Source organism: Copadichromis virginalis, linkage group LG22 (genome assembly GCF_057382275.1).
Source record: "Copadichromis virginalis isolate Kocher_CV1m ecotype Utaka linkage group LG22, C_Virginalis_male_GT1.1, whole genome shotgun sequence".
In the NCBI taxonomy this organism is placed as follows: Eukaryota; Metazoa; Chordata; class Actinopteri; order Cichliformes; family Cichlidae; genus Copadichromis; species Copadichromis virginalis.
The window spans coordinates 999,612-1,017,491 of record NC_140638.1 but is presented as its reverse complement, the minus strand read 5'-3'; the positions used below and the strand labels follow the sequence as shown (position 1 = coordinate 1,017,491).

General features: G+C 46.3%; 1 protein-coding gene across 1 annotated transcript in view; it reads right to left on the bottom strand.

The window, feature by feature from the left end:
• The window catches only part of LOC146682323 (uncharacterized), a 44,841-nt gene that overhangs the window by 4,997 nt on the left and 21,964 nt on the right, over positions 1 to 17,880 (bottom strand). Inside the window, exons 9-12 of the mRNA XM_085446919.1 lie at positions 16,830 to 17,688; positions 13,072 to 13,760; positions 5,154 to 5,223; positions 3,435 to 3,569 (exon numbers count right to left, since the gene is read on the bottom strand). Of these exons, the coding sequence (XP_085303045.1) occupies positions 3,435 to 3,569; positions 5,154 to 5,223; positions 13,072 to 13,760; positions 16,830 to 17,688 (1,753 nt within the window). The remainder of the gene's footprint in view (positions 1 to 3,434; positions 3,570 to 5,153; positions 5,224 to 13,071; positions 13,761 to 16,829; positions 17,689 to 17,880) is intronic.

The window sequence follows — 17,880 nt, the reverse complement described above, 5'->3', positions numbered from 1 at the left end:
GCTTGCAGCCTCAGATTAGAGGCATCAGCTGCTCGGGCCTTGTCAGTCCCTGTATGTCTGAGGAAGCAAAGCTCTCGCCATCACCATTCCTCAACATCGTTGACTGTTTCCCAGCAGGCGGCTCTGCCTTTGTTCTGAAACTGGACGGGCTAACATCTCACCCACTGAGTAAGAGAGACTATGATACATATGTTAACCATGAGTAAAGAGATTTTGATTGATTGAATCTTTATTTTGAACATGTTGAAAAATGTATCGATAGCAATGTTGAATATTGTCACACAATTAAAAAAGAAAATACACATAAAATAATTACACAATAAAAATGGTTTGTTCTTCTGTTATGTAAAAGTGGTCGTTTATTTTATTGTAATTTATTGCAGTTTACTTTTATATGTTTAAAAGATTTGAGGTGTGAAATAAACTGCAATGGAGTTGGGGGGGGGGGCGCCAAGACTTTCTTGCAAAACAAAGGGGGACCTAGCAAAACAAGTCTGGGAACCACTGTGCTAATGCAATCATATAATCCATGGTGGATAGATTTCAATTCAGTTCAATTTTATGTATATAGCAAAAAATCTCAACAATCACATCCCATTATGACCTGGTGCTTTGGCAACAGTGGGAAGAAATAACTCATGATTAAATGCAGAGAGCTCAGGGAGGGGCAGGGCCATCTGCCACGACAGGTTTGGGTGAGTAGAGGAAGACTGTCATAGGGCGAGAGGCGGGGTACACCCTGGACAGGTCGCCAGTCTGTCGCAGGGCCAACACACAGGGACAGACAACCATTCACACTCACATTCATACCTAGTGACAATTTGGATTATCCAATTAACCTATCCCCACAAGCTGCATGTCTTTGGATGGTGGGAGGAAGCCGGAGTACCCGGAGAGAACCCACGCAAACACGGGGAGAACATGCAAACTCCACACAGAAAGACCCCGGCCTGATGGTGGAACTGAACTCAGGACCTTCTTGCTGTGCGGCAACAGTGCTAACCACCGTGCTGCCTGATTAGAGAACATTTTGCTGATAAATCTTCCAGACACGCCTGCAGTACAGGACTCCACCAGTTTAAGACCTGAGGACTTTTTTTTAGAACATGTTGTTGACAGATCGTCAGTATTAAGCTATTAACAAAGGATAAAGGATTATTCTATTATGTCTCAATCATACTTTAGAAACACCTAATGACAGAAATAGCTGATTAAAGGTCAGACAGGACAGGTTTCATGGTGTCGTAGCTGCCAGTGATGTGTCCCTTCTGTTTGACAGATATGTGGCTTTCCTCAATGAGGACTCAGCCACCTCCTAAGGCTCCAGAAAAATGATTGAAGTTGTTTGTTGACTTCAATGCACAAAACAATAAATTCTCGTTCTGAGCGCCTGTTAATGCACAACAGGCTAAACTATGAGTTGCGGCTGAAAGTTTATGCAACGAGAGGCAGCTTCAATAACCACACCTCATATGACTGAGCGTACATCGGGACTGAGGGGGTTCAGGCCTATGTTCCCCTCAGAACTGAGGGGATTGAACTACCAGAAGGCAACATTGCAGACAGAGGACAGTTACAAGTACCTGGGGATCCCGCAGGCGAATGGGAACCATGAAGAGGCCGCTAGAAAAGCTGCAACCACCAAGTACCTGCAGAGGGTCAGGCAAGTCCTGAGGAGTCAGCTGAATGGTAAGAACAAGATCCGGGCCATCAACACGTACGCCCTGCCCGTGATCAGGTACCCTGCTGGGGTAATAGGCTGGCCAAAGGAGGAGATAGAAGCCACTGACATAAAGACAAGAAAGCTCCTTACCATGCATGGAGGGTTTCACCCCAAGTCCAGCACCCTGAGGCTGTACGCTAAGCGGAAGGAAGGGGGCCGGGGACTGGTGAGTGTCAGCACCACAGTCCAGGATGAGACAACGAACATCCAAGAATACATTGGGAAGATGGCCCCAACTGACCGAGTGCTCAGTGAATACCTCAGGCAGCAGAAACCCAAGAAAGAGGAGGGAGACGAGGAACCATCATGGAAGGACAGGCCCCTGAACGGTATGTACCACCGGCAGATAGAGGAGGTGGCTGATATCCAGAAATCCTACCAGTGGCTGGACAAAGCTGGACTGAAAGACAGCACAGAGGCACTAATCATGGCAGCACAAGAACAAGCTCTGAGCACAAGATCCATAGAGGCTGGGGTCTATCACACCAGGCAAGACCCCAGGTGCAGGCTGTGTAAAGATGCCCCAGAGACAATCCAGCACATAACAGCAGGGTGCAAGATGCTAGCAGGCAAGGCATACATGGAACGCCATAACCAAGTGGCCGGCATAGTGTACAGGAACATCTGTGCCGAGTATAACCTGGAAGTCCCGAGGTCAAAATGGGAGATGCCCCCAAGGGTGGTGGAGAATGACCGAGCTAAGATCCTGTGGGACTTCCAGATACAGACGGACAAAATGGTGGTGGCTAACCAACCGGACATAGTGGTGGTAGACAAACAGAAGAAGACGGCCGTAGTGATCGATGTAGCGGTTCCGAATGACAGCAATATCAGGAAGAAGGAACACGAGAAGCTGGAGAAATACCAAGGGCTCAGAGAAGAGCTCGAGAGGATGTGGAGGGTGAAGGTAACGGTGGTCCCCGTGGTAATCGGAGCACTAGGTGCGGTGACTCCCAAGCTAGGCGAGTGGCTCCAGCAGATCCCGGGAACACCATCGGAGATCTCTGTCCAGAAGAGCGCAGTCCTGGGAACAGCTAAGATACTGCGCAGGACCCTCAAGCTCCCAGGCCTCTGGTAGAGGACCCGAGCTTGAAGGATAAACCGCCCGCAGGGGCGTGCTGGGTGTTTTTTATATATACACACATATATGCTCAGGAACTTTTACTCCTGCACCATTGCACTGCACAAGACACTTACACATGTGGATTACACAACCCTGCACATTATGTTTCTTCATACCATTTATTACTCGTACAGCTGCTCTTATTGTTTCTTATATTTCTTCATATATTCTTATATATTTCTATATTGTGTATTTTGTTGTACAGGTATTTTATTTTTAACTTTAATTTTTATATGCGATTAATCAGAATACACAGAAATTTCAGTTCACTGTGACTTTCAACAGTAACAGTTTCACAGCAAAAAAACAACAACTAGGGCCCTTAAAATAAAAACAGATATAAAATGCATTGTCCTTAATAATTGAAATTGTCCCTTTGAAAGTATTTGTTAGGTTGCAACCTTATAGTTCAGTTGGTTCCTCAGAGTTTATAGAGGGTCAGTCAAGTCAAAGCACAGATCGGATGAGGGAATGATCTGTAAGGATCTGTCAGTCAGCAAAAAGGTCCAGTGACGTTTCACACTTAGTGTTTTTATAGTCTTTTTGTCTGTTCACTGTTGCCAGTCGGGGTGACTGGTGGAATCCTACCAGAAACCAGATAAACCATTGGCCGTCTGACTTGTTGTGTAGATCTGGATCCTGGAAATCACACTGGGAGGCTCGCCATCAATTGGAATCACTGGTCTTTTCTCGTGGAGCTCAAAGCTCACTAAAAGACCTGACCTGTATTTAGAAACAGGTTTATAGTCTCTGATCTATCACTTATTTCAGCATTCAAATTAATCATAAACTCAACAACAATAACTGCAATTTGCAATTACTTACATCCTGAAAAATTGTGGTACTCTTCAGTGACTCATGTTAGAACTTCTGTCTAACCAACATAGTTGCAATAGACACACACGTAACACAATTATTAGAGAAATGAAATACAAATGTTAAAGCTTAAGTTTCTTCAGAACATACGTTACACTAAATTCAGCACAAAAGCTGTCAAATTGCATTTGTTGGCATTGCTCAACACAAGATCGCTGATAAATACAATTTTTATCCTTTATCCTTTTTCCTTACCCTGCACCTGTTCTGTTCCTGACAGAAACCTGGATTCGCTCTGGTGAGCTCTCTTCCTTCTCTGAATTCCTTCCTCTCGACTGTTTCAGCTCACCGCGACTTTCAGGGAAGGGTGGAGGCCTAGCCACAGTTTTTAAAAATATATTTAAACTTCGGCGACAGGCTCTCCTTCAGTGTTCATGGCAGGATTTTAACTTCAACTGTAACTCAGATGGACTCAATTTGATATACCTAAAAGGGTTTAATTTACCAACCAAGAATCAATAGAGACCATAGAGAGTGACGACAATGACCTTCAGAGTGACCAAGCAGGCAACCACGAAGCACTGAAGTCCTACAGAATCACCCTCACAATAAACAACACATTCATAATAAATGTTTTCATTATGAAAATCACCATAACAAACAACTTTGATTTCTTGGAGCTATAAAGAGATACTCGAACAATCAAAACAAAAGAGTGAATGAAGACAGTCACCACCCTAAAGTATAGAATATTTCTCTGCATTGGGTGTGTTGCTGCTTAAATACATCATCAGACTGTAATAGACTGTGCTGTCAGTCAGCTTGTTTACCAGGAGAATAAAAAAGAATCGACATGCTTTTGTTAAACATGTTCCTGGTTCTGATCACTGATGTCAGCAGCTGCTGCACGCAATGAATCAAACAAACAAATTTCCCACGCGTGGGACTAACAAAGGTTATCTTATCTGTTATCTTATCTTAAACATCTCTGCGCAATATTTAGCAAAGACTTCCTACAAAACATTTCATGTAAAAGTAACTTATGTTGACTGAACCTTACTGAACCTCAGTCAGTCAATACGGCAGTTATGTGACCCACACTGTAGTGTTGGGGATGAATGCGTGAAATTAACCAGGATTTGTAGTTTCAGATAGAGATATCAAAAAATGTCTTAGGACTGGCTGGTTCTATGATTTAAAAAAGAAAGCTTTCCAGTAAAGTGCCATATTTGTCACATGGCAAAAGACAATTAGTCTTTGTTTGTACATAAAAAAAACAATTAATGAAAATAAAAAAGGGATAATTTCATGTTCGTAGTCTTACAATCCCCCAGCAGCGTAAGTCTTGAGCAGTATTGTAGGAATGGGGTCTAAAAGACACGTTGATGGTTTGGAGGAAGTAGTTATTGAAGTTAACTCAGAAAGATCAGTTGGAGAAAAAGACTCTAAATGAATATCAATGTAACTGAAAGTAGCTGTAGATAATGTTACATCTGTGGGATTACAGCCCGTTCGCACTCCCGAGGCATAATATACTGATTTGTCACGTCCCGCGGCGTTCCTAAGGAAAGCGAAAAGTGACCGTTTGCATTCTTATGCTACACGCCGGGTTATGCATGAAATCCAGTAGAATGACGCTCCCACGGTAATACTTGTTCCTTCCATGTATTCCAGCCCTAACCATAACCTTATCCCTAACCTCAACCAGCACTTTAATAATGTTAAATAGTGTTTCCAAAGCGATTTAAGTAAAACAAATATACACGTGTAGATTCATTCCAAACGGTTCTCATGTTTCCTCATTTTTCTGATCTCATCATATAGGGACGTGTCGGGTGCCTGGAAGTGTAATATACAGACGATTTGCCAGCTAGCGTAAAATGTTACGCTTTGGGAGTGAGAACGTGTTGGAGATGACTATGAGTAGATTAAGAAGTAAAATTATTAACAAGATGATCGACCTCTGTTGGAGTAGCGTTCAGGTAGCTGCTCTGCTCTGTGTTGGCACAGGGCATTGAAGATGATAACAGTGGGTGGATTATATTCTTAAACTTAGTTACAGCGCTTTCAGAAAGACATCTACTGTGATCAAGTCTACTCTCCACTGCTGTGTAATCAATTATTATAAATGTAAATGTTATCAGGAAATGATCAGACAGGAGAGGGTTTTCAGGAAACACTGTTATACTGCCTGTATTTATCAGTAATGTACCAGAGGCCTTCAAGATGGCAGAAGGTAAAGAGCCATCTCCAACCTTCCTTTCAAATCAAGGAAATGGAAACGGAAATCAAATCCTTGAAGGAGAAGTTGTCAAACAGCTGACAGATCATCTGCAGAGGAATGGCTTATTGGAAGAGTTTCCGTCAGGTTTCAGAGCTCATCATGTCAAAGAGAGTCAGGATTAAATGAGACAGATATCATTTATGCAGGCTCTCAAATGAGTTATGATCTGATATGGATGAGGACTCAGGTTTCGTTTTAAAGCTGGGAAAACCAAAATGTCCTTTGACTGTGGTCAGAGTGAAAGGATTACTCTCCTGCTGCATATTGAAGGTTTGTGTGAGAACAGTGAGCTGTCTGGAGCACAGAATGTGAAGACCAGCACAACAATGATACAGAGCAATGCCTGTGTGTTTGTACTGCACATCAGAGCCAACGACAGGCTGTCATGTGACTGAGGAGCGGTAAGACACTGCATACAAGACACTGAGTTGAACATGTTTCTCTGTATCCACATTAAAATGCATCTATTTACTCAGAAAAGAGTGTCTTTTTAAAAATCTGGCTGATTTCTGCATGGTTACATAATCCTTCCTTATGAAACCATCCTATCTGATGACTTCATAATGAAATCAACCCAGGCTGGTTCCAGAGAGCAAAGCTGACTGTTGAATAAAGGCAAACATTTGATGCATTTCCACTCACATTGTAGGGACTGACAGTTAACAAAGGAGAGCACAATAGAGGAAATGACACACCTGCTAGTTTGGGAGTTTCTCTCTAGAAGTATGTATGTATAATACATCACATTTACAATACAGTATATCTGCCAAGTCATACTCTGAGTTCCTCTGCATGAAAACAAAAAAGAAAGGAAAACAGAATCTAAGAATGGCTGGAATCCTTTCATTCACATTAAATAATGTGAAAATAAGTACGATGCATCCCAGTTTACTGAGGTGTGAGAAATACATCCACACACTTATTGGAAAAAAAACAGCAGAGAAAAGTGAGTTGGGCCGTTATATGTGAGGAGCAGCACAGCTATGCTAACCTTCATGTTGAGACGTTACATAACTCCCGGTGCAGACGGCTCCCTGTTATAGTGTTTCCTCACTTGGCTCATGCGAGCCCAGCCCAATTTTTACTCTTTAAGTGTGCGCGTGTGTGTGTGTGTGTGGGGGGGGGGGGGGGGGGGGGGGGGGATATGTGTGTATTCACATCATTTATGTTAATGAGAGTGTGGGGAGTGAGTTGGAGGGTGGGGTGGGCTGCTTTTAACTATGTAAAGCACTTTGTGCTACTTTTTTTTTTTGTATGAAAAGTGCTTTATAAATAAAGATTGATTGATTGATTGATTGATAACTGTGTGACAGCTGAACAAAAAAATCATTGAAGTGAATCCAAAGAAAGAAAAACGGATTTATCAGCCACAAAGGGGGTGACTTTATATTTCAGGTTTACTGGACTGCATTAAGAGCTATATGTGTACCTGAGTTTAAGAACATGCAGCTTCTGGTCTGAATGAAACCACTGCACCTGTATTTGGAAAAACCAGTCTGGGTTGTGCCTCTTATCTGGACCCCTCCCTGTCAAGCTATGTCATCCACCTCTAGTTGGTTGGGGAGACACACCCAGACTGGCAGTATATGTATGCACTCTAACCTGGAACATACTGGCTCAGTTCCCTGAAGCTACTCCACCATCTGCCTACCTTTCTAGCTCCATTCAGAGTAAGGGTCTGCCACATTAATGCCACTCCTAACCAAATAACATTAAACATTTATAAGGGAACTTTTGTTCATATCTTCTCAAGAAGACATCGCAGATGAAGGTCAAATGTACCTGAATGAACTTGTCTATCGATCTCTCAGTCAGGATCACACACTTACTGTCACAATCCTGGGTCTTATGACCCAGCGGTCTCAGTTTCTTGTGTTTTGTCATTTTGTATTATGATTTGAGTCCACCTTGTTAGTTTAGTCCTGGTCCCGAGGTTGTCATGTTTGGCTTTTGGTTGTTAGATATCCCCATGTCTTTGCTCCTTATCTTCCTCTGTGTACCTGTGTTCATATATCTCTGAGTATTTTCAGTTCTGTGTCCTCCCTGTCTTTTTATGCGTAATTGTCCTCATCTGTGCTCCCTGTGTATTCCCATGTCCCTTATTACCTTCTGTGTATTTATGTGATAATCTCCCTCTGTTTCGTGTCGCGTCATCCTTCAGTTTTGTGCGTATTTCCCTGTGATTTCCCTGTGCCTCCTGGTGAGTTAGTTTTAGTTCTCCCCAGTGTAGTTTTGTATCGCCCTTTGCCTTTCTGTTAATAAAGCTGTGTTTTGAGTTTATCTACACGTGTTGTGAGTCTTGCATTTGGGTCCTCACCTCCCTGCACACACCCAGTCCCTGAAACTAACATAACTCAGTTCATTTAAACATTTCACATTTTCACGTCCTTCAGTTTTTAATCGCTGCACTTACAGGATGTGAGCTGGACAACATTAATAATCTTAATGAGGTACATGTGACATTGGCGACACAGCTACTGAGATGAAGCTCATTTTGCAGCAGAGGTGGTTGTAGTTACAGTAGCTGTAGTTGGAGCAGCTGCGGTTGGAGCAGCTGTGTCTGAGAGCTGCATGAAGCTGTAGTGAAGAGAAACTGTTTGATCAACTGAGCTTTTGGTACCACATATACACTGCAGTCTAAAGTCTTAGACATATGAAGTTACATCATAATTTAATAGAACTTGTTACTTTTTTTTTTTTTTAAATGACATCAGAAACAGCAGTATGCGACATTACGTGATGGCAGAGCTTCAGTTCATCCTTTGTCATTTTTTTTTTTTTTTTTTTTTTTTTTAATAAATAGGACAGGGGGAATGAATGAGAGAGAGAGGGGGAGAGAAAGAAAGAAAACCCAAGGGGAGAAGAGACGGTGAGAAGGGGGGGGAAGAGAGACAAAAAAAAAAAAAAAAAAAAAACTCCTGGGTCACCTGTATGGAGAAAAAACAAACAAACAAACAAACAAACAAACAGAGGAGACAGCAAACAACAAAGAGCAACATAATAATAGAGAAAGCAAAGCACCATCACAATAAACTAGCTAGTCATAGATATCAGTATTTACTAAGTAATAAACGATATTGTGCAGCACGCAAGATAGACAGCGCACAGTGTGCTTTGAGGCAGCAGCCAAGAAAGCTTTAGTCCGCGTCTGTGAATACCCATGTGTGCATACCTGTGTGGATCAGCATGCTTGCATTCCAAAGGTTTCTCCATGTAATGATCTGCTAGGGAGTGTGGGGGGGCCACAGCCCCGTCCTCCAGGGTGTGAAGCGGGTATGGAGGAGATCAAAACTCCAGACATCCAGAGGCCCCCAGAACACAAGAGACCATGGAAGACCAACAGAGGGGCAGCCGCGCCACTGTCCCAGTAAGAGCTGAGGAGAGTCCCAGATGAGGGCTCACTCAGCAGCCGCGGAGCAGAAGCCAGGGGGGGTTGCAGTGACGCGCCCGTGAGCTCCGCCGGCCCCCAGCTGCGCCTGAGTGACCGAGCCCTAGGCCGAGAGGCCGGGGGCACCCCACCTCCAAAGGGGGCCCGAGCGAGCCCCAGGCCCCAGGCCCCGACAAGCGGCCGCCAAGGAGTGAGCCGGTGTGTACCCGGACGCCCACCCCCAGACACAAAGAACCACCAACACACCGACACCTGAGGGAGTCCGCCACCGGCAGGGGAAGTGGTGGTGGGTGGAGATAGGCCTCCAAACCTTGGGGGGCCTGAGGTGTCCCCAGAGAGGTGGCGTCTGATACCCAACCTGACATATAGACACAGACATACAGGCACACACAGACACAAACATCCATTCCCACCCTCATGCTCTCATGTGCACTCACTCCACACTCAACCAACGTGGAGACAGACATAAAGAGACGCTGTACACACAATCACACTCCCCAAGCGTACTCTACAAACCGGGTCTAGGTACCCTTGCCCCTGGAGGGGGGAATTGCACCCAGACCCAGGTGGTGTTACCCTTTTCCCTGCGGTGGGGAGAGGCAGACCACCCCGACTCCGCAGCAGCAGGGAGGCCCCACACCCCAGACCGCAGTCGGACGGCCAACTCCTCCTACTAGCCCCCCCGCTCCAGCAGGCCGCAGAGAATGGGGGTGGGAGAAGACTCCAAACCTCCCTCCACCCGCTCATTGTAGTGTTGATGCATATGTGTTCTAAGGTGCAATTAAAACCCAGGAGGGCATGGAGCTACCTGCCAAGGAGCAGCAGGTAAGCGCATGGTCCCTCCTGCTAGCCCTCAATGACTAAGTGTATTTAAAATTGAGAGGTGGGCAACGACGTCAGGGGTGAGGTGCACACCCTGATGGTGATTTGGACTCCGTGATTGTGCCCACCCCCAAGATCCTATATGTATGTGTAATGAGAGTGTGAATAATGTGAATGTCTAAGTTGTGGGATAAAATTGAGGCAGAGGCAGCCAGAAGGGGACGGGGGGGGGGGGGGGTAGCCTCCTCCGCACCCTGGTGACATACCCCCACTCCAAGGCCCTGCATGTGTGGGTGGTTGTGGAGGAGCGGGAAGAGGGAGGCAGCTGGAGATGGGGAGGGAAGGAAGGGAGGGGCAGGTAACCCCTCCCTGGGGCCAGCTCCCCCGCTGACCCCAGTAGGCACTCCCACTCCCACCACTCCCACCCGCCAGGGAAGGGGGGCCCAGGCCCATCAGACCGGGGCCCAGTGCAGTAGCGCCCCCCGGCTCCACAGAGCCCTGGACAGTCCACCCAACCCCACCACAGAGAAAACTGCACCCACCCCACCAACCACACATCTTCCAGACTACATAAGACGGTAAACGCCCAGGCTGAGATCTTCCTCCACCTCTCCTGTATCTCCCCCTCCTGCAGAGAGTTCCTGAGAGAAGAAAGCTCCTGCCAGATGTGACCATCCCCCCCACCAGTTGAAGAGCCCCCCAGGCGGCTCGATGCACCGGCGGCACCCTGCTCCAGGGCCGGGCCCCCATGCACCCACCCGCCCACAACCCCGGCAACACACCAACCAGGACCCGAGCCCCCGAGGCCCGGCCCGGGCCCCCGCCCAGAGACGGAGCACCCCCAGAACCTCACGCCCATCCCGGACCCACCCAGGGGCAGCCAGGTTGCCAGGTCAGTAACCCACGTCCGTCAGCACAGACCCTCCCCTAGCCCCGCTGCACGCAGCCGCGAGGAAACAGTCACCTGAGAGCCAACAGAGCCCTCAACCGGACGTGACCGCTACCCCGGGTTGAGCCCCCCAAGGAAGATGCCTCCGGGGAACCCCCCGACGCCCTAAGCCTGTCCCTACCCCCTCACCAATCACAACAGTGAAGGCGGGACCAAACTATGACCCCCCACCCCCACTAGGTGATGGAGCTGATAAAAGGGGCCCAGAGCAATTGATCTGATGTGGTGGCAGAGGCTGTGTCAAGACTAATGTAATCTAATAGATAATTTCTATATTGGTTAGAATTAAGATTATTTTTATTTTTCCAGTTCATGAGGACTGTTTTCTTGGCTATGCATAGGGCAGTGAAGATCATATGGGCTATATTCTTTTCTGAAGTGACATTATCTAAGCTGCCCAACAAACATACTAAGGGGGAGGTTGGAATGTTACATTTCAGACATTTTGATAAGTCTTCACATATCTCGCGCCAAAACTTTTGCACTGGTGGACAGAACCAAAGAGCGTGGATGTAATTGTCTGGTGTATTGCCTTGACAGTGTGAGCAGTTGTTGGAAGATGTAAAGCCCATCTTAAACATCCGATGACCTGTATAGTGCACTCTATGAAGTATTTTGTATTGTATTAATTGCAGACTGGGATTTTTAATTAATTTAAAAGTTTTTAAGCAAATCTGAGACCAGAAGTTTTGGTCTAGGTTGACTGATAAATCTGCTTCCCACTTTGCAGTAGGAAGGGATATTGATTCATCTAATTTAGAAAGTGTTCTGTATATTTTAGATAATAATTTGGGGGATTTAAGAGTAAGAAAATGTGCCGCACTTAGTGGTGTTTGTAATTCAACTTGACTGAGGTTAAATTTCTTTTTTACTATGGATTTAATTTGTTGATATTCTAAAAACCTTGTCTTGTTGATCCCATATTGTTCAACTAGTCTGTCAAATGGAATAAATTCTGTTCCCTCTAATATATGTTCTAAGTATTTAATTCCTTTACAACTCCATTCTGGGAAATTAATCATATTATTGTTTTGTAATATGTCAGGGTTATTCCAGATAGGTGTACGTTTGCATGGGATTAATGAAGACTCCGTTATTTTTAGAAACTCCCACCATGCTGTTAGAGAAAAGCTGATGTTGATACTTTTAAAGCATTCATGTCTTTTGATGTTTGAGCTAATAAATGGTAGGTCTGAAATCTCTAGATCCTTGCATAGTGCCTGTTCAACATCTAGCCAGGGCTCAACTAAGAAGGACTTGTTACTTGTAAGCTGTCCATCACAGTGAAAGCAAGTGTGATGTTTTATAAGCCAGCGACATGAGATAACATCAGCATTCATATAAATATGTGCAGGTGAAGTAATGGTAGATATTGTCCTGGTTAAAGGTGTGTGCAGACACAGCTTGAATGCAAGTGTCTCTCTGCTTTTGTCCTCCTGAAACAGCCAACAACACTGACTGTTGCAGTGCTGTTTCACACATGCTCTGTGACATTTTTCTGCTGCTACATTTTACGCTGTGACTGTGAACAGGTTTGTAGAAAAAGTATTATTAAGAGAAACCATTCTCATCATAAAACAGTCAGGGGACACTCATTAATCAATCCAAAGAGACTTTATTTATGATAGTTTTGAAAAGTGCAATGATAAGATCAGTGTTGAGATTGTAGACATCACAATATTGTTAATATTAGTCCCCTGATCACACGCTTGGATGATACACATACAAACAACATCTCAGGGAGGAAAACATCAAACATGTCTGATCTGAACCCCCCCCCTAAAACTACAATAAATAAGAATTCAAATATGCTTTACAACCTGGTTACTTAATAATTTCAAAACTTCACATGTACTTTGGTTTATTACTTCATTTTCAGGATGTGAACTTAAAAATGTTACAAATATGAGCTGAGTACATGTGACATCAGAACCAGAACTAATGTAAGGAAGCTGATGTTGTTCACCATGGCAGAGGAAGTGGTTCTTGCAGTAGTTCTGGTTGTTGTTGGGGTTGTTGTTGGGGTGGTTGCTGAGGTTGTTCTGGTGGTTGTACTTGTTGTTGGGGTAGTTGAGGTTGTTGTTGGGGTGGTTGCTGAGGTTGTTGTAGTGGTTGTACTTGTTGTTGGGGCAGTTGAGGTTGTTGTTGGGGTCGTTGCTGATGTCGTTGTAGTGGTTGTAGTTGTTGGGGTAGTTGTGCTTGTTGTTGGGGTAGTTGCTGAGGTTTTTGTAGTAGTTGTACTTGTGGTTGGGATACTTGAGGTTGTTGTAGGGGTAGTTGTTGATGTTGTTGTAGTTGCTGTGGTTGTGGTTGTTGTTGGGGTAGTTGCTGATGTCGTTGTAGTGGTTGTAGTTGTTGGGGTAGTTGTGCTTGTTGTTGGGGTAGTTGCTGATGTTTTTGTAGTGGTTGTACTTGTTGTTGGGGTAGTTGAGGTTGTTGTTGGGGTCGTTGCTGATGTCGTTGTAGTGGTTGTAGTTGTTGGGGTAGTTGTGCTTGTTGTTGGGGTAGTTGCTGAGGTTTTTGTAGTGGTTGTACTTGTTGTTGGGATACTTGAGGTTGTTGTAGGGGTAGGTATAGATGTAGTTGTACTGGCTGTGGTTGTTGTTGGGGTAGTTGAGGTTGCTGTTGGAGCAGCTGTGGTTGTTGTTGGGGCATCTGTTGTAGTTGTGGTTGAGGTTGTTGTCACCACAGCTGTAGTTGTTGTTGTTGGCGCAGCAGTTGTGGTTGTTGTTGGGGCAGCTGTACTTGTTGTTGTTGGGGTGGCTGTTGTGGTTGTTGTTGGGGCAGCTGTAGTTGTTGTTGTTGGGATGGCTGTTGTGGTTGTTGTTGGGGCAGCTGTAGTTGTTGTTGTTGGGGCAACAGTTGTTGTTGTTGTTGGGGCGGCTGTTGTGGTTGTTGTTGGGCCTGGCGTTGTAGTTGTTGGCGCAGCAGTTGTGGTTGTTGTTGGGGCAGCTGTAGTTGTTGTTGTTGGAGCTGCAGTTGTGGTTGTTGGAGCAGCAGTTGTGGTTGTTGGAGCAGCAGTTGTGGTTGTTGTTGGAGCGGCTGTGGTGGTTGTTGTTGGGGCGGCTGTGGTGGTTGTTGTTGGGGCAGCTGTAGTGGTTGTTGTTTGGGCAGCAGTTGTGGTTGTTGTTGGGGAAGCTGTGGTTGGTGTTGGAGCAGCTGTGTTTGTTGTGGGTGCAATTGTGGTAGTTGTTGGGGAGACAGTTGTGGTTGTTGTTGGCGAAGCTGTGGTTGTTGTGGCCTCAATTGTGGTTGTTGTTGGAGCAGCAGTTGTGGTTGTTGTTGGAGCAGCTGTGGTTGTTGTCGCTGCAACTGTGGTTGCTGTTGGAGCAGTTGTGGTTGTTGTTGGAGAAGCTGTGGTTGTTGTTGGAGCATTTGTAGTTGTTGTCGCGGCAGCTGTGGTTGTTGTTGGAGGAGCTGTGGTTGTTGTTGGAGCAGCTGTGGTTGTTGTTGGAGCAGTTGTAGTTGTTGTCGCTGCAACTGTGGTTGTTGTTGGAGCAGCTGTGGTTGTTGTTGGAGCAGCTGTAGTTGTTGTTGGAGCAGCTGTGGTTGTTGTGGGTGCAGTTGTGGTAGTTGTTGGAGCAGCTGTGGTTGTTGTTGGAGCAGCTGTAGTTGTTGTTGGAGCAGCTGTGGTTGTTGGAGCAGCAGTTGTGGTTTTTGTTTGTGCAGCTGTAGTTGTTGTTGTTGTTGGGGCAGCTGTTGTGGTTGTTGTTGGGACGGCAGTTGTGGTTGTTGTTGGGGCGGCAGTTGTTGTTGTTGTTGGGGCAGCTGTAGTTGTTGTTGGGGCAGCTGTGGTTGTTGTCGCTGCAACTGTGGTTGTTGTTGGAGCAGCTGTAGTTGTTGTCGCTGCAGTTGTGGTTGTTGTTGGAGCAGCTGTGGTTGTTGTCGCTGCAACTGTGGTTGTTGTTGGAGAAGCTGTGGTTGTTGTTGGAGCAGTTGTAGTTGTTGTCGCTGCAACTGTGGTTGTTGTTGGAGGAGCTGTGGTTGTTGTTGGAGCAGCTGTAGTTGTTGTCGGAGCAGTTGTAGTTGTTGTCGCTGCAACTGTGGTTGTTGTTGGAGAAACTGTGGTTGTTGTCGGAGCAGTTGTAGTTGTTGTCGCTGCAACTGTGGTTGTTGTTGGAGCAACTGTGGTTGTTGTTGGAGCAACTGTGGTTGTTGTTGGAGCAGCTGTAGTTGTTGTCGCTGCAGTTGTAGTTGTTGTTGGAGCAGGTGTGGTTGTTGTTGGGGCAGTTGTAGTTGTTGTCGCTGCAATTGTGGTTGTTGTTGGAGCAGCAGTTGTGGTTGTTGTTGGAGCAGCTGTGGTTGTTGTTGGAGCAGTTGTAGTTGTTGTCGCGGCAGCTGTGGTTGTTGTTGGAGCAGCTGTAGTTGTTGTTGGGGCAGCTGTGGTTGTTGTCGCTGCAACTGTGGTTGTTGTTGGAGCAGCTGTAGTTGTTGTCGCTGCAGTTGTGGTTGTTGTTGGAGCAGCTGTGGTTGTTGTCGCTGCAACTGTGGTTGTTGTTGGAGAAGCTGTGGTTGTTGTTGGAGCAGTTGTAGTTGTTGTCGCTGCAACTGTGGTTGTTGTTGGAGCAGCTGTGGTTGTTGTTGGAGCAGTTGTAGTTGTTGTCGCGGCAGCTGTGGTTGTTGTTGGAGGAGCTGTGGTTGTTGTTGGAGCAGCTGTAGTTGTTGTTGGAGCAGTTGTAGTTGTTGTCGCTGCAACTGTGGTTGTTGTTGGAGCAACTGTGGTTGTTGTTGGAGCAGTTGTAGTTGTTGTCGCTGCAACTGTTGTTGTTGTCGCTGCAACTGTGGTTGTTGTTGGAGCAGCTGTGGTTGTTGTTGGAGGAGCTGTGGTTGTTGTTGGAGCAGCTGTAGTTATTGTTGGAGCAGTTGTAGTTGTTGTCGCGGCAGCTGTGGTTGTTGTTGGAGGAGCTGTGGTTGTTGTTGGAGCAGCTGTAGTTGTTGTTGGAGCAGTTGTAGTTGTTGTTGGAGCAACTGTGGTTGTTGTTGGAGCAACTGTGGTTGTTGTCGCTGCAACTGTGGTTGTTGTTGGAGCAGCTGTGGTTGTTGTTGGAGGAGCTGTGGTTGTTGTTGGAGGAGCTGTGGTTGTTGTTGGAGCAGTTGTAGTTGTTGTCGCTGCAACTGTAGTTGTTGTCGGAGCAACTGTGGTTGTTGTTGGAGCAACTGTGGTTGTTGTTGGAGCAGTTGTAGTTGTTGTCGCTGCAACTGTGGTTGTTGTCGCTGCAACTGTGGTTGTTGTTGGAGCAGCTGTGGTTGTTGTTGGAGGAGCTGTGGTTGTTGTTGGAGCAGCTGTAGTTGTTGTTGGAGCAGTTGTAGTTGTTGTCGCTGCAACTGTGGTTGTTGTTGGAGCAGCTGTGGTTGTTGTCGCTGCAGTTGTGGTTGTTGTTGGAGCAGCTGTGGTTGTTGTCGCTGCAACTGTGGTTGTTGTTGGAGCAGCTGTGGTTGTTGTCGCTGCAGTTGTGGTTGTTGTTGGAGCAGCTGTGGTTGTTGTCGCTGCAACTGTGGTTGTGGTTGGAGCAACTGTGGTTGTTGTTGGAGCAGTTGTAGTTGTTGTTGGAGCAGTTGTAGTTGTTGTCGCGGCAGCTGTGGTTGTTGTTGGAGGAGCTGTGGTTGTTGTTGGAGCAGCTGTAGTTGTTGTTGGAGCAGTTGTAGTTGTTGTCGCTGCAACTGTGGTTGTTGTTGGAGCAACTGTGGTTGTTGTCGGAGCAGCTGTGGTTGTTGTTGGAGGAGCTGTGGTTGTTGTTGGAGCAGCTGTAGTTGTTGTTGGAGCAGTTGTAGTTGTTGTCGCTGCAACTGTGGTTGTTGTTGGAGCAGCTGTAGTTGTTGTCGCTGCAGTTGTGGTTGTTGTTGGAGCAGTTGTGGTTGTTGTCGCTGCAACTGTGGTTGTTGTTGGAGCAACTGTGGTTGTCGTTGGAGCAGCTGTGGTTGTTGTCGCTGCAGCTGTGGTTGTTGTTGGAGCAGCTGTGGTTGTTGTTGGAGCAGTTGTAGTTTTTGTCGCGGCAGCTGTGGTTGTTGTTGGAGGAGCTGTGGTTGTTGTTGGAGCAGCTGTAGTTGTTGTCGCTGCAGTTGTGGTTGTTGTTGGAGCAGCTGTGGTTGTTGTCGCTGCAACTGTGGTTGTTGTTGGAGCAGCTGTAGTTGTTGTCGCTGCAGTTGTGGTTGTTGTTGGAGCAGCTGTGGTTGTTGGAGCAGCTGTGGTTGTTGTCGCTGCAGTTGTGGTTGTTGTCGCTGCAACTGTGGTTGTTGTCGCTGCAACTGTGGTTGTTGTTGGAGCAGCTGTAGTTGTTGTCGCTGCAGTTGTGGTTGTTGTTGGAGCAGCTGTGGTTGTTGTTGGAGCAGCTGTGGTTGTTGTCGCTGCAACTGTGGTTGTTGTTGGAGAAAATGTGGTTGTTGTTGTTGGAGCAACTGTGGTTGTTGTTGGAGCAGCTGTGGTTGTTGTCGCTGCAGCTGTGGTTGTTGTTGGAGCAGCTGTGGTTGTTGTTGGAGCAGTTGTAGTTGTTGTCGCGGCAGCTGTGGTTGTTGTTGGAGCAGCTGTGGTTGTTGTCGCTGCAACTGTGGTTGTGGTTGGAGCAACTGTGGTTGTTGTTGGAGCAGTTGTAGTTGTTGTTGGAGCAGTTGTAGTTGTTGTCGCGGCAGCTGTGGTTGTTGTTGGAGGAGCTGTGGTTGTTGTTGGAGCAGCTGTAGTTGTTGTTGGAGCAGTTGTAGTTGTTGTCGCTGCAACTGTGGTTGTTGTTGGAGCAGCTGTGGTTGTTGTTGGAGGAGCTGTGGTTGTTGTTGGAGCAGC